The 16439-nt window shown below is 36.0% G+C and overlaps 1 protein-coding gene across 1 annotated transcript in view; it reads left to right on the top strand.

The window, feature by feature from the left end:
* Window positions 1-15139, top strand: part of LOC148956309 (annexin A13-like) — a 205723-nt gene extending 190584 nt beyond the window's left edge. The window contains exon 7 of the mRNA XM_089090329.1: window positions 14971-15139. Coding sequence (XP_088946455.1) covers window positions 14971-15027 — 57 coding nt within the window. The 3' untranslated portion in view covers window positions 15028-15139. The remainder of the gene's footprint in view (window positions 1-14970) is intronic.
* The last annotated feature ends 1300 nt before the right edge of the window (window positions 15140-16439 follow it).

The raw sequence follows: 16439 nt of genomic DNA, 5'->3' as shown, positions 1-16439 counted from the left end.
ACACACACAAAAAAATACACACACAAAAAAAAAAAAACAAACACACAAAAACTCACACACACACACACACACACACAAAAACTTACACACACACACACACACACACGAACAAAAAAGAACACAAACACACACTTAATCACAAACACAATCACACAAATTAATACACAAACACAAATACACACACACACACACACACACACACACACACACACACACACACACACACACAAAAACCAAAATAAGCGAAATAAAACAAACATTAACATAAACAAATAACTTCCTACACAAAATTACACTAACTATCTATAAATTACACTCACACACAAAAACTTACACACACTCAAGAACACTTATACACACACACACATTAACACATAAACACAAACGCACACAAAGACACACACACAAACAAAAAAAAACAAACACACTAACAAACACACACAGAGACACAGACAGACCGACACACACTCAGTGACAGACACACACACACACACTCAGAGACACACACAAAGACACATAAAAACAAAAGACATAAAAACACAGACACACACACAGAGACACACACACAGAGAGACACACACACAGAGACACACACACAGAGACACACACAGAGAGACACACACAAAGAGACACACATTCTCCATTAGTACCTACTCACATAGACCTAAATGAAGATATCTATACAGAGTTTCAACTAGATATGGCTAAGTTTTCTAAAGACAAGCTATTTTCTTGTGAAAACACATAAAATCAGAAAAAATTTTCAATGTTACTTTACTAAATAAAAACTTAGATTAAAAATTACTATATTTAAGCAGATTTTCAACTAACTATGGCTAAGTTTTCTAAACAAAAGCTATTTACATGCGAAAAAACATACAATCAGAAAAAATGATCAATGTCCCCTTAGTACAAAAGCAATTAGTATAGAATTAAGATAATTATTAAGAGTCTAAACGATCTCTGGATAAGTTTTCTATAGAAAAACTGTTTTCACGTGAAAACAAAAAAAATCAGAAAAAATGTTCAATGTTACTTTATTAACTACACAATTAGAATAAAAATGAAGATAGCTATGCAAAGTTTCAACTATCTATGACTATGTTTTCTAAACATAAGCTATTTTCTTGCGAAAACACACAAAATCAGAAAAAAATTTTAAGTGTTACTTTATTACATATGCAATTATTATATAAATTTAGATATATATGCAGAGTTTCAACTATATTCGGCTATTTTTTATAAATACAAGCTATTTCCTCTCAAAAACACACAAACTCATAAAGAATTTTCAATGTTCCATTATTACCCTCACAATTATACTAAAAATGAAGATATTAATGAAGAGTTTCAACTAGCTATGGCTAAGTTTGCTAAAGACAAGCTATTTTCTTGCGAAAACACACAAAATCAGAAAAAATATTGTTAGGTTAGGTTAAGTTAGATTAGGTTAGGTTAGCCTCCTCTGTGTGTCTCTGTGTGTGAGTGTCTCTGTGTGTGTGTCTCTGTATGTGTGTCTCTGTATGTATGTCTCTGTGTGTGTGTGTGTGTGTGTGACTATGTTTGGGTGTCTTTGTTGGTGATGGTCTTTGTGGGTGTGTGTTTGTTTGTGTGTCTTTCTGTGTGTGTCTGTTTGTGTGTGTGTGTGTGTGTGTTTGTGTGTATGTGTGTGTGTGTGTAAGTTTTTGAGTGTGTGTGTAATTTTTGATGTGTGTGTTTGTGTAAGTTTTAGTGTGTGTGTGTCAGTTTTTGTGTGTGAGAGAAAGTTTTTGAGAGTGTGTGTCAGTTTTTGTGTGAATGTCAGTTTTTATGTGATTGTAATTTTTCGTTTGAAGATGTAGGTTTTTGTGTGTGTGTGTTTGTGTTTGTGTGTGTGTGTGTGTGTGTGTGTGTGTGTGTGTAAGTTTTTGTGCGTGTGTCAGTTTTGGCGTGTGTGTGTTTGTGTTTTTGTGTGTGTGCGTTAGTTTTCGTGTGTTTGTGTGTGTCTTTGATTGTTTTTGTTTGGTGGTGTGTGTGTTTGTGTATGTTATTGTGTGTGTGTTAGTGTGTTTGTGTGTGTGTTTGTTTTTGAGTGTTTGTGTGTGTGTGTGTGTTTGTGTAAGTTTTTGTGTGTGTAAGTTTTTGTGTGTCTGTGTGTGTGTAAGTTTTAGTGTGTGTGTGTAAGTTTTTGTGTGTGCGTGTAAGTTTTTGAAAGTGTGTGTAAGTTTTTGTGTGAATGTAAGTTTTTATGTGCTTGTAAGTTTTCGTGTGCTTTTGTTGGTTTTTGTGTGTGTGTGTGTGTGTGTGTGTGTGTGTGTGTGTGTGTTTTTGTGTGTTAGTTTTTGTGTGTGTGTAAGTTTTGGCGAGAGTGTGTGTGTGTTAGTTTTTGTGTGTGTGAGTGAGTGTTCGTGTGTGTGTGTGTGTGTGTAAGTGTTTTTGTGTGTTTGTTTGTGTTTGTGTGTGTGAGTGTTTGTTTGTGTGTAAGTGTTTGAGTGTGGGTGTATGTTTGTGTGTGTGTGTGTGTGTGTGTAAGTGTTTTTGTGTGTAAGTTTTTGTGTGTGTGTGTGTGTGTAAGTTTTTGAGTGTTTGTGTTAGTTTTTGTGTGTGTGTGTGTTTGTGTTTTTGTTTGTATTTGATATTTTGGGTTTCATATTTTTAGTTTGTGTGTAAGAGTTAGTGTGTGTTTGTATTATTTTTTGTGTGATTTTTAGTGTTATTGGGCTTGTGTAAGTTTTTGTGTGTGTGTGTGTGTGTGTGTGTGTGTGTGTGTGTGTAAGTTTTTGTGTGTGTGTGTATTTGTGTTCGTGTGTGTATTTGGTCGTGTGTGTGTGTGTAAGTTTTTGTGTGTGTGTGTAATTTTTTGTTAATTAGTGTTATTTTTTGTTTGTGGGTTTAAGTTTTTGTTTGTATAAGCTATTGAATGTGGATATAAGTTTTTTGTGTGTTTGTGTTAGTTTGTGTGTGTTTGTGTGTGTGTGTGAGTTTTGTGTATGTATGTGTGTTTGTGTGTTTGTTTTTTTGTGTGGGTTTGTTTGTGTGTGTGTGTGTGTGTGTGTGTTTTTCTTTTTTTGTGTTTGTGTTTTTTTGTTTTTGTGTGTGTGTTTGGTTGTTTGTTTGTGTTTGTTTTTTTTTTTGTGTTTTAGTTTTTGTGTGTGTTTGTTTTGGCGTGTGTGTGTAATTTTTCGTGTGTGTGTGTGTTTGTTTTGTTTTTTTTTTTTTGTGTGTGTATTTTTTTTTTAGTTTTTGTTTTTTATTTTTTGTGTTCATGTGTTAGTTTTTATGTATGTTTTTGTGTGTGTGTTTGTAAGTTTTTGTATGTGTGTAAGTTTTGGCGTGTGTGTGTGTGAGTTTTTTTGTTTTATTTTGTTTGTTTTTGTGTGTGTGTTTGTGTGTGTGTATGTTTTTGTGTGTGTGTATGTTTTGGCGTGTGTGTGTAAGTTTTCGTGTGTTTGTGTGTGTGTGTAAGTTTTTTGTGTGTGTGTGTGTGTTTGATTTCGTGTGCTTGTTAGTTTTTGTGTGGTATTTAGTTTTCGTGTGCTTTTGTAAGTTTTCGTGTGTGTGTTTGTATGTGTCAGTTTGTGTGTGTGTGTGTATGTTTAAGTTTTGGCGTGTGTGTGTAAGTTTTCGTGTGTGTGTGTGTGTAAGTTTTCGTGTGCATGTGTAAGTTTTTGTGTGTGTAAGTTTTGTCGTGTGTGTGTGTAAGTTTTCGTGTGTTAATGTGTAAGTTTTGTGAGTGTGTGTGTATGTAAGTTTTTTTGAGTGTGTGTGTGAGTTTTTTTTTGTTCATGTGTTAGTTTTTGTGTTTGTGTGTGTGTGTGTGTGTGTCATTTTTTTTTTTTGTTTAATTTTGTGAATGTGTGTGTGTTCTTTATTGTTTTTGTGTGTGTTTTTTTTGTGTGTGTGTGTGTATCTGTAAGTTTTTGTGTGAATGTAAGTTTTTGTGTGGATGTAAGTTTTTGTGTGCATGTATAAGTTTTTGTATGCTTCCCAAATCATAATTTTCTGAAAGGATACGTCTATGAATGGTTAAGAAATCTAGCTTAGAAAAGTCAAAAATTTCAAATTAACCATCCCAAATCATAGGTTTCAGTCAACACACACCTACGAATGGTTATGAAATCCTGTTCAGAAAAGTCAAAAAATATCAACCCAAACATCCCCAAATCATACGTTTCAGACATCACATACCTACGAACGACTTAGAAATCTCGTTATGAAAAGTCATAAATAGGAAATTACAGATCCCAAATCAAAGGTTTCAGACAACACTCACCTATGAATGGCTCAGAAACCTAGCTCAGAAAAGTCAAAAATAGCAAAGTAGTCATCCCAAAATATATGTTTCAGACAACAAACACCTATTAAAGGCTAAGAAATCCAGCTCAGAAAAGTCAAAAGTAGCAATTCACCCACCTCAAATCATAGGTTTCAGACACTACACGCATATGAAAGACTAAGAAATCAAACTCAGAAAAGCCTGAAATATCAACCCCTACATACCAAATCATAGGTTTCAGACATCACACACCTACGAAAGACTAAGAAATCCGGTTATGAAAAGTCGAAAATAGCAAACTACACATCCCAAACTATTGGTTTCAGACAACATTCACCTACGAAATACTTGAAAACCTTAGCTCTGAAAAGATTTAAATAGCAAACTACACATCCCACATCGAACTGTTCTGACAAAACATACATATGAAAGTCTAATAAAACTATCTAGTAAAGGTCGACCATCGCCAACTACTCATCACATACTAGAAGTTTTAGACACTACAAACAGCTGAAATACTACGAGATCATAATCAGAAAATACATAAATAGTAATTTACGCATCCAGAAACTTTATTTTCAGACCGCATACACTTACGAAATACTAAGAAACCTCAGCTCAGAAAAGTCTGAAATAGCCAACTACTCCTCCCAAACTCGAAGTTTCAGACAATAAACACCTATGAGTGACTAAGAATCCTAGCTCTGAAAAGTCCAAAAAGCAAACTACACCTCCCAAATCATAATTTTCTGAAAGGACACACATATGATAGGCTAAGAAATCTAGCTCAGAAAAGTCAAAAATAGCAAATTAACCATCCCGAATCATAGTTTTTAGTCAACACACACCCATGAAGGTCTAAGAAATCTAACTAAGAAAAGTAAAAAAAATAGCAACCCAGACACCGCAAATCATTGGTTTCAGACACCACACACCTACGAAAGACTAAGAAATCCGGTTATTAAAAGTCGGAAATAGCAAATTACAGATACCAAATAATATTTTTCAGACAAAAATAAAATAGGAAATTCTTATAATCATATATAATAACACTAATATATAGCATTCTATTAATCACTATCTATTTTTTTAAGACATCAAACACCTATGAATGGATATGAAATCCAGCTCAGAAAAGTCAAAAGTAGCAATCCACCTATCCCAAATCATAGGTTTCAGAGAACACACGCCTATGAAAGACTAAGAAATCCAGCTCAGAAAAGTCAAAAATAGCAAACTACATATCCCAAATCCTAGGTTTCAGTCAACATACACCAACGAAAGACTAAGAAACCTAGCTCAGAAAAGTGAAAAATAGCAAACTATTCATCCCAGACTATTGGTTTCATACTTCATTCACCTACAAAATACTAGACAACCTTAGCTCAGAAAAACCTGAAATATCAAACTATACATCCCAAATCATAGTTTTCTGACAACGCATACCTATGAAAGTCTAAGAAATCAAGCTCAGAAAAGTCGAAAATAGCAAACTACACATTCCAAATCATAGGTTTCAGACACCAATCACCTATGAAAGACTAAGAAATCCAACTCAGAAAAGTCAAACCTATCAAACTACAACTCCCAAAACATAATTTTCACTCAACACACATCAACTAAATGCTAGGACACCTATCTCATAAATGCCTGAAATGGCAAATGACTCATCCCACATTATTGGTTTCTGACACCATTCACCTAGTACATACTATGACACCATATCTCAGAAGAGCCTGAAATAGCAAACTACACATCCCAAATCATAGGTTTCAGACAATACACATCAACGAAAGACGGGTGCTCGGGGAGAGCCTTTGTGGGTCGGTGGGTCCCTTGAGGGTCGGTGGTTCTTGGGGAGCTGGGGGGACGTTTGGGTCCGGGGGGTGGAGCGTGGGAGGCGGTAGTTGGATTTGGGGGGTTGGGGGGGCCGTTGGGGGCGCGGGGCGGGCCTTGGGATGCCGGGGGGACTTTGGGGGCCCGGGGGAGGGCCTGTGGGGGCCCAGGGCGGACCTGTGGGGGTCGGGGGGTCACTTGCGGACCGATTGGTCCTTTGGGCGCCCGGTGGACCTTTGGAGACCGAATGATGGCCTGTGGAGGTCTGGGAGGCCTTGGGGAAGCGTGGTCTCCCTTTGGGTACAGGAGGTGGGCAGTTGGAACCCTGTGGGGCTGTTGGTCAAATGATGGGACTTTGGGGGGCCCGGGGCTCGCCTTTGAGGGTCTGGAGTGGGCCTTTGGGGGCGCCGGTGGCCCTTTGGGAGCTTGGGAGACCTTTGAGTGTCCGGGGGGCAGTTAGAGGCCGGGGAGACATGTGGGGACCGGTGGAGGGTCTTTGGGAGCTTGGGGGGGCCTTTGAGGACCGGGAGCTTTCTTCGGGGCTGGGGTAGGAGGATTGGAACCCTTTGGCGTTGGGTTAGAGGACCTCACAACACTGTTCAAATGAAACTTGTGTATTATAACGACCACAGAGTTTCACCTTTAAATTCTCTTCTAAAATCTCTTCAAAAATCTTCTTTTAAAATGTCTCTATCTGTTTCGCCGAAATAGTTCCATAACCTGTCTAAAACAGCTTCGCCCAAATAATCCCTAAACGCAAATTCAGCGTGTTTCTATGTTATTGGCATCTCTGTGCTAACGCATTTCAAATTAATAGGAAACCTTCTCGCGCGCGAAAACAATTCATCGCTAAGATGTTTCTTGCCTAATTGTTTCCATGGCCTGGGGTTATTAATATCCTTTGGAGTTCGACCAGTAGAACTGTTCCCGAGGCAAAGACATTAATGACTTGGATCTATTCCTGGAGCAGTACCTGTCAGACATTACTAAACTTTGCCCGGAAACAATTTGATTAATGACTGACAGTAAAGTGAGAAAAATACTGTTTTTCTATTCTCACTGACAAACACCATAAAACAGACATGAATTGCTGTTGACATCCATGAAAGTGAGAAAATTTCTGTTTTTTCAAATTCTCACTGACAAAAACCATAAAACCATCCAAACACGTGAAAAAATTCTTGTTTTTCAAATTCTCACTGACAAAGTCCATAAACCACGTGGTTCTATGCCCATATAAGGAGCCCCAGTAGGAGATATTATGGCATCTCTACTCTGCTAAGCCTGTAACAAAAGTTTCCGGAGGCTTGCTTATTGGTAGGGTTTTTTCTATTGAATTTTGATGTTCAATAAATCTTTCAACAAATTGTGGGTGAGTCCTACCAATACAGAAATTCCCACAAGAACACGGAATTTTATACACCCCACATACTAAATTTCCCCGGGTTAAATCCTTCCCAGAAAAAAAAAATACCCATTGGTCTCAACGATTGGAAACATGCATTAATGTTAAATTTACACAAAATCCGTGAAAGTTTCTCACCCAAGCCAGGTACATATGGCGATGAAATGAAGCTTTTTCATACATTTAAATCTGAAGACTGAAAAACCCCAATAACCATACTATTATGTTTAACACGTCTATTTTAAATTAATTTGTCAATGAATTTAAGTGGGTTATTATTACGAAACAAAATATCCCTCAAGTATAATAATTCCGAATCCAGAGATTCCTGGGAACAAGTTCTAAAGGCTATATCCACTAGTGAAATCACAACCCCCCGTTTCACCGACATAGGGTGGCAAGAATTTAAATTCAAATACCTATCATTGTGCTTAAGTTTTATATAAATCGAGAAAAGTAAATTGAAATCCCTTTTAATTAATAAAATATCCAGAAAAGGTAATTTATTAATTTCCTCAAACTCAACTGTAAATTTAATATTGCTATCAAAACTATTCAAATGCTTACAAAATAGGTCTAAGGAGTCCAATCCATGTTTCCAAACGAAAACCATATCATCCATAAGCTTACCCCAGAAACAAGGGGAGATTTTAAAACTGTGTATAGAGGAGGTTTCAATAGAATCTATGAAAAGATTTGCCAATAAAAGAGATAGAGAAGCCCCCATAGATAACGCAAAAATTTGTCTATAAAAATCCCCTCTAAAACCAAAATAAAAAGAAAATTCATTTACTAGGGTAATTAGTTTCATAATGACTTCAATATCCAAACTGGCTAGAGTCACATCTTGTATTAAATCAAAGTGCTTTTCTAATTTACTTTTTAAAATGTCCTCACACCTTTTTAAGTCACAATTTGAATACATGGAAACAACATCGAAACTACAAAGAATTGAACTTTCCTCAAACGTGAAATTTCTCAATTTAATTTCTCTATCTAAAAGTTGACACAAGGAGGCGGAAGGGGGCTCCAGTCTTATGAATCTTAGGTAGACCCTAGATCTTGGGTGCCAAACACCCCCTACATAGGTGCAGATAGCACCTTTAGTTTTCTTAAGCCTCCCCCACCCAACACCCGCTTAAATTTGTAATTTTATACCATAAATGTTTCCTGAAGCATTGCTGATAAGTCCTCTTTACAAACTGTATGCGCATAGTGTGTTTTGATTTAGTTCAATACTATTCCAAAATGTCCCAAAACTTTCGCCTTAACAACCTTAGGTTTTGTAGCAGTAGTAGTAGTACTAATAGTAATAGTATTAGCAGTAGTATTAGTAGAAGTGGAATTACTAGTAGTAGCCTTAGCTTTAGTAGCAGTAGTAGTAATAGCAGTACTAACAGTAGTAGTAGTAGTAGTAATGGTAGCAGTTGTAGTAGCAGTACTAGTAGAAGCAGTAAGATTATGATGCAAATATAGGCTTTCGATTAGTTCAACATCCCCCACAACACGCCCTGTAAGTTTTAACTTCTCACATCAAATCGTTCCTAAGACATTGCTGACACGCCCTTTTGACAACCTGCTTACAGACGGCGTGTTGTCATTCAGTTCCAATTTTCCCCTCAACACTCCCTGAAATTTAGCCTTCATGCCCTTAGGCTTAGTTGCCATAGCAGTCATAGTAGTAGTATTAGTTGTAGGACTAGTATAGCATTAAAATTAATAGCACTAGTACTAGTAGCAGCAGTAGTATTAACATATTGCCTTTTGGCAAGTGGAACATCCCCCTCATTAAGCCCTAGAAGTTTCAACTTAATATACTTAGCTCTTCCTATGACATTGAAACTGTCATAGGAAGAGCTGCGCTTCCTGAGCTGCACTCACAAAACTTCCTGAAATTGTCATCTTAATGCTCTTAGCCTTACAAGTAGGTGCAATAAAAGTATTAGTTAGAGTAGTTGTCAGGGGCGTTACTATCCAAATTTTTTTTTTTTGGGGGGGGGAAGACATTTTACCAACTGGCTGGTCATTTTAACCGAGTGTTTTTGTCAAAAATTATGTAGTATACTCAGTATACTACGTAACGTGTTTTGATTTAGTTTCACACTCTCTGAAAGGCTCACCTGAATGCCCTTCGTCTTTCTGGAAAGTAAAGGTCAAACATGCCCACCTTTCTCAATAACATATACTATAAGTAAACAATGGAAAAATTGCATAACTCACAGCCTTTGCCCTGACGACGGTGGCGGGGGGGACGTGACATCCCCAAAGACGTGACCATTCATCTATGTTGAATAAAAGGGCTATCACAAATCTTTGATTTAATGTGTTTCGAGGAATGGTGCGCACGGGGAGATGGGTGTTGTAGTTGCCCTCCAATCACTTTAGACCCTTAAGAAGGGCATAAGAACTTTCAGTTTGGAATTGAATTAGCTCCTTTCGAAGCTTGTACAACAACTTTCCTATACGAAGTGCCTTGGTAAAAAAAAATACATAGTTCCCACATCGCTCTTTACTTAGGCAGCGCTATTGCGCTGCCAATGGTAGACAATAAATTGGTGAATCATTTATTGATTAGCTAATTCAAAAAAAAATCAACAAACTAAATAAATTATTATAAGGTTATTTACATTATATTCGAAAGCTCTATTTACACATCTAATTCCTGCACTTTAGAATTGAACAGAATTAAATGGAAACGTTTTGACAAAATAACTGTCTTTTAATGAAAAGAAAATAAGTTAAACGTGACGGATGCAGTTGCTTTAAAATTAGTTTTTTTTTGAGATTTTAATTAGTTTTTGTATTTTAAGTTGTTTTTATTAATATTTTAACTAATAAAATACACTCGGTTCAAAATATATATGCTTTTTAGTAAACGCAACACTGACCATTTGACGGGGTTTTAGGGGGCGGTAGTGCCAATCTTAATTGTGGCAGTACTTACTTGTATTAGTAAGTGGATAGATACCCCTGCAACCCGGATCCTTTAATAGCATCACTATTTTCTTTACGTTGTTGTTATTGAAAAGCACTGTTCAATGTATAAACCGTTTCCAGAAAAGGGCAAATGAAATTCCATCTTTTACAGGGTTTAGAGTGGTGGTAATTTCACTTTTATTTGTGATTTTTGTTGCTTGTTGTAAGCTTAACTTGATAATTCATTTTAATTTTTTTTTTTTTAGATCCCTTATATTCATTTATTCTTAATAATTTTTGTTTGTTTTAATCCTGACTCATTACATAGTTTTATTTCTGCTCCTAGTAGAGCTTAATTTCGCTCTTTACTTTTCTCTGAAGAACTTTTGTCTTGGACAAGCTTTTCAACAATAAAACAAACGGCAGTTTTGTTTTCTAAAATGGCAAAAGTAACAGCTATTGCTACCATTTAAGATTTTTTTTTTCTTTTTTGCATAAATCTGCTTTTAATGCAGATTCAAAATGTTCATAACTCAACAAATTTAAAGTTACTAACAATGATTTATGAGCATAAGAAACTTCGGATAATTCAATAAAAACAGCAGACAGGATTCGATATAATTCATCATGTCTGAGAACCCATAATTGATTATTTAAAGCCTCAAAATCCAAAATACGATACTTGGTATACTTCTCACGAAAATTATAGTCATGACTGCGTGATTATTTTTTGTCAGCTTCATTTTGTTGTTGCTTTTTTTTTACCAAGGGTGATCAAGTGCTTGTCTACGAATCAGTAGAGTTAAACTACTGATTCGTCTCTTAATATCTGAAAGATCTGATATCTGAAAATAACTGAAAGTAGAGTTAAACTCTACTGATTCGTCTATCAGTATCTGACAAGCACTTGAATGACTGGATCACCCTTGGTAAAAAAAAGCAACAACAAAATCAAGCTAACAAATAATAAATCAAGGTTCTTGTTGTCTATTTAAGCAACAAAAGGTAGCTTAAGCCCTGTCTTCATTATGGTTTTTTCAGGTGAAGTCGGCCAAGTAAAAATAGCTTTTCGTTCGGCGAAAAACAGACTTATCTGAAAAGCCACTCCAAATTCGCCTGATTTGCCTTTTTGAACCTTAAAAAGCATCAATAGAGACAGGGGCTACCTGAAAAAGTAAATTAACACGGGTGACTTTGCCTGAATAGCCACAACGAAGATACGACCTAACTTAGACTTAGGTATTCATACACTTGCTGGCACACAAGGCGACCATGGCCTTTCTAGCGGCTTTTCTAGCGTTTTGAACAAAAGGGAATACCAAGGACGACTTTCACAGCGCAACATACTTCTCGAGAAAACGTCCGAATTTTACTTTTTGTCGTCCACCATTCTGATTTCTGGAACGGATCCAACAAAAAACACCATGGGATAGGTGGTCTTTGCCCATTCTTACCATGTGCTCCTCATTAACACCACTGAGTGCTTTAAGTTTTATCGGTCATTATTAGCTATTTCGTTTTTTCCCGGATAAAGGAATTAGTGATCCTGTCCGGTCGGTGAATATCAAAGACGCACATGAGAAAAAAATTATTTGCAAATCCTTTAATTCCCTTTTCAATCTGCTCAAGTCAATGCCAAAAATTCTCATCCTCACATCAGCTCAAAGCGAACGTTATTGTTAAATAGCTGGAGTTTAACTTTCAGAGATTACGCTCGGTTTCTCTATTCGTTCTTTACATTGCCAAAGGTGTTTCCAGTGCAAGAAATACGCGTGGTAGGTGTTTGAATCTTCAATGTCCTTGGAAATACCAGCATCAGCTTTAAAAGGTAGGGCAGCTAGCTTCCTAACATTTCTACGCATTATTTGAGTTTTCGTTGCGCCAGCTGAAAGTCAAGCTTGGTTGGCTGTGTTTGAGACTGCAGCATACTTCATTGCAGATCCTCTCAAAGATTTAATAAGATGGTTAAGTGGTCAGCAAAATCCCTGTCAAAGAGGTCCCGCCACTAGTTCAGTATGGTTCCAAACGTGAAGCTGGACGTCAGGAAAAGTCAGTTAATATGGATGGTGAGGGGCAGATAGTTCGTCTTTTATTACGAAAATATTTTAATAATAATAACAATAATAATAATTGATTTTTGTCATACAGAAATAACAATTACACACCGTGGCTACCAGGACCAACATAAAAAGTACACTGAAAAACACAAAATGATACTTCTGATGCCCAGGGCGACACAAGGGAGACGTTAGCGCTCAACAGCTAAGACGTCTCTACAAAATTGATTCTGATAGCTCATTAGCGCATAACACTACAAACACTGATAAAACGTAACGCATAAACACTCATAATACATAACGCATTAATAGCTGTTTCACTAAAGCAATGGCGACAAAACTATTTTTCCATTAAACGAGACAATTAAGGGGAAAATTTATTCTATTTTCTCCAGATCGTCTAAGAAGTCGGTCGTATTCTTGATCCATTTTAACAGTAATATCAAATATTCCGAATTATCGTATAATATACCTATTTTTGAACCATAGAGACTGCCGTTGGCTTCTTAAAGTTGACAACTGCAAGAAAATATTTGTATTACTTTTTCTTAAAAACTTCAAAACTGGAACAATGAAAAACACATGAGGTGCAAACATTGAATTATAAAATATAGCAATTTTTTGTTTATCAAAACGACCTTTCATCCTGACTAGCAGGCTATAAGGTTTCCTAAGTTTTCCCAGTACAGACGATAACATCAGCTCCCGCGTAGCTTTAATTGCCGGGCCAAAAAGCAAGCCAGGGTATTTAATGGAATCATTGTTAAAGATATAAAGTGATCCCACCCTAATTGAATGATGCTGGAAATCACTGTTATTGCCTTTCACTAGGAATTCTGTTTTAGTAGATTCAATCTCTAATCCTATCTCCCGCAGATATGAATGTAATATATTGATTACATTCTGTATTGATATTAAATTGTCCGAAAATAAAAAAATTTCATCAGTATACAAGTGGCTAATGTTGTTACCGTCAATCACATATGGGGGTAGGTACCGTATGGCTGTTCTAAATGCGTTATTAAATATAAAGGGGCTAAGAACTGACCCTTGTTTTATTCCACGACGTAAAGAAATTTGGTCTGAAAGGTGCCCTCCCGAAAAAATTCTCACAGAGGAAATATCCTACCAACCCTTCAAACACTGGCTTACAAATGAGTTCACTCCACCACGCAAAAATGATAAAAAGCATGGTTATGCAACATACTATCAAACGCTTCTGAAATATCAACTCCGCACACAAATAGTTATTTTTTAAAGTTATGATGGTGTTCAAAAATTTCTAGAAATATGGCGTGTGCATTTTGAACCCCAAGACCACTTCGAAAACCTAACTGATGATGAAAAACCACATCACATTTTGTTGATAAATATGGGGGTAAAATATTTTCAAATAATTTACTAATAACAGAACAAAGTGTTATGATGAACAATATGAAGGATCCTTGCCCTTCCTGCGTATACAAACTACTCTACCTTCTCCCATCAAAGAAGGGACATAATAATGGATTACTATTACTTGATATAATAACGTAAGATGTTCTAGTAGTTTTGTTGTACCATACAAAAGGTGCTCTGATAACAAATCATCTGGACCTGGGGCCATCCCACATTTTAGTGATCTAATTTTAATCAAAACCGAAGATGGAGGAAATCAAACTAGGTTTTTATATGGGTTCAACTGTGAAAAATGCTTATATAACAATTCACGATAACTCAATTCAGTTGATGGTGGGTTTGACAGAAAATACTGAAGTAAAGTGTTCATACCATTGTTCCAGCGGTATTTGGTCTGATAAATCAGCTGATGATTGCGTTTATCTATTAACCTCATTATAAAGTAACTTTTGATTATTCCTAATTTTGGTTGATATATCGTTTTACTTCTATAAAGTAACTCGTATTCATTTGTACAAAGCTTAAAGGATCGAGTACCCACAATATTTTTGCTTTTATTTGGTGGTTTGGCTCTTTACTTAGGCAGTGCTATTGCCCTGCCTATGACAGTAAATTGGCGAATCATTTATTGATTAGGTAACTCAAAAAGAACTTTCAACAAACTACATAAATTATCATAAAGTTATAAACATTATTTTCGAAAGTTTTATTTACGCATCTAATTCCTGCACTTTAGAATTGAATAGAATTAAATGGAAACGCTTTGACTAAATATTGTCCTTTAAAGAAAGGAAAATAAAATTGCTACCATAACAGATATACTTCTGAAATGGCTGTATACCCTGACTTTCCTTCGTCTCAAAGAATATATTTCAACTAATTTTATATTATGGATGGTGCTAGGAGGTGATAGGGTGATTATGGAGGGGCTGATAGTTCTCCTTTTATTATGAAAGCATTTTGAGTGAAAAATAAAGGAAATACTCGTATTTATATGGTTATTTGTACAAAGGTTAAAGGATTTGACCCCAAAATATTTTTGCTACTAACTGACGGTTTGATTTGAATGTTATTTTCTTCAACAAAGTGTTGTTTTTTTTTAGGGAGAGACATCCGGGGATTTCAAAAAGCTTCTTCTTGCACTAACAGCGGATGGTTGAAGAGACGAAGATGCTTAAAGTTATCTAATTCGTAAAGTATTTAATTTTTGTGTGCATATGCTTTGTTAAAAATTTGTATTGTTTGAAAATGGAATTAAAACTAAACGTTAAATTGCTGTATATTGTCTAAAAATAATGTTCCTGTCAGTTCAGTAAGTGATGTTAAAGAAAAGGAAAAAAAAACTTCCAATAACATTGATGTGCTTTCATAGAAGTTCCAAACTCCCTTTTTAAGTAACCAAAAAATTGTAGGGCTATTAGCCTCCCTCTCCGGCCCCCTTTTCTCAAAATCATCCGATCAAATTTTGAGAAAGCCATTTAGCCAAAAAAAAGTAAAATTAATATGCAAATTTCATTTTAATTATTCATGTACGGTGAGCCAAAATCAAAACCTGCATAAATTCAAAAATATTCAGAAATTAGATAAAACAAAAAAGTTTTTTAACTGAAAGTAAGGAGCGACGTCAAAACTTAGAACGAGCAGATATTATTCCGTACTCTGTTCGTTTTAAGTTATAATGTTGCTCTTCACTTTCAGTTAAAAAATCTTATTTCTTTTAGTTAATACACGTAAAAAGAACCCCGAAAGAGAATCATTTTTATTGGCCACCAGTGACTGGCTCTGCCGGTTCTTTGTCTTTGGTTCAAGTTAGTTTAGCTTGCCCAAATGGGTAATATAAGTTAGAAAATCCAAAGAAGCAAGAAGCATATTTTGAGCTTCTCATCAGTACTAGTTTAGGCCTTGGGTTGAATTCAGTGAAGCAAGGCTTAATTTAAATATGAGAGAGTTAGATAATGGTTAAGTCAAAAGATATTTGATTTAAACGGGGATCCAGTGGAGCGAATGCTTAGTTAAGTGGGTTGAGTTGTACGGGGGCTCAGTCAAACAATAGTTCAGTCAAATAGGGTTGAGCTGCACATGGGTGTGGTTGCACGATCGTTCAGTAAAATAAATGGGGGTTCAGTTGCACAAGGATTCAATTAACTGGAAATAAGTTGTATATTGGGTTATATTGGTTATAATATATATTGAGTTATATTGGTTCCCTTACACCCACACCCTTTTATAAAACGCATAACGTCATTGCAACACTATCATGTTCTATTGTGCTCTTTAAATGTATTTGAATGTGACACCATTCACATGATAAATGTTAGTTTTTTTAAAATAAAAACTCTGAAATAAAGTCAATCGAACGGTGCTCGTCCTACCCATGACCAACCAAAATATTGTCATGCCCCACCGGTAGGGCGTGTGCCCCACGTTGGGAGTCACGGATCTAAAGGCTCAATGAGAGTTGGGGTGTTTTGGCATTAAAATGCACCCTTTGAGGTACCTCCCTCCCTCCCTAACCACAAAACAGTTGGATAACCCACTGTAGAGGTTTAAAGTCCTTATATGCAAATGTTTG

This window comes from Artemia sp. Qi Xiang Cuo, chromosome 1 (assembly GCF_049724085.1).
Source record: "Artemia sp. Qi Xiang Cuo chromosome 1, ASM4972408v1, whole genome shotgun sequence".
NCBI lineage: Eukaryota > Metazoa > Arthropoda > Branchiopoda > Anostraca > Artemiidae > Artemia > Artemia sp. Qi Xiang Cuo.
Note: the sequence above shows the minus strand (reverse complement) of the source record. Positions and strands in the feature narration are given on the sequence as shown.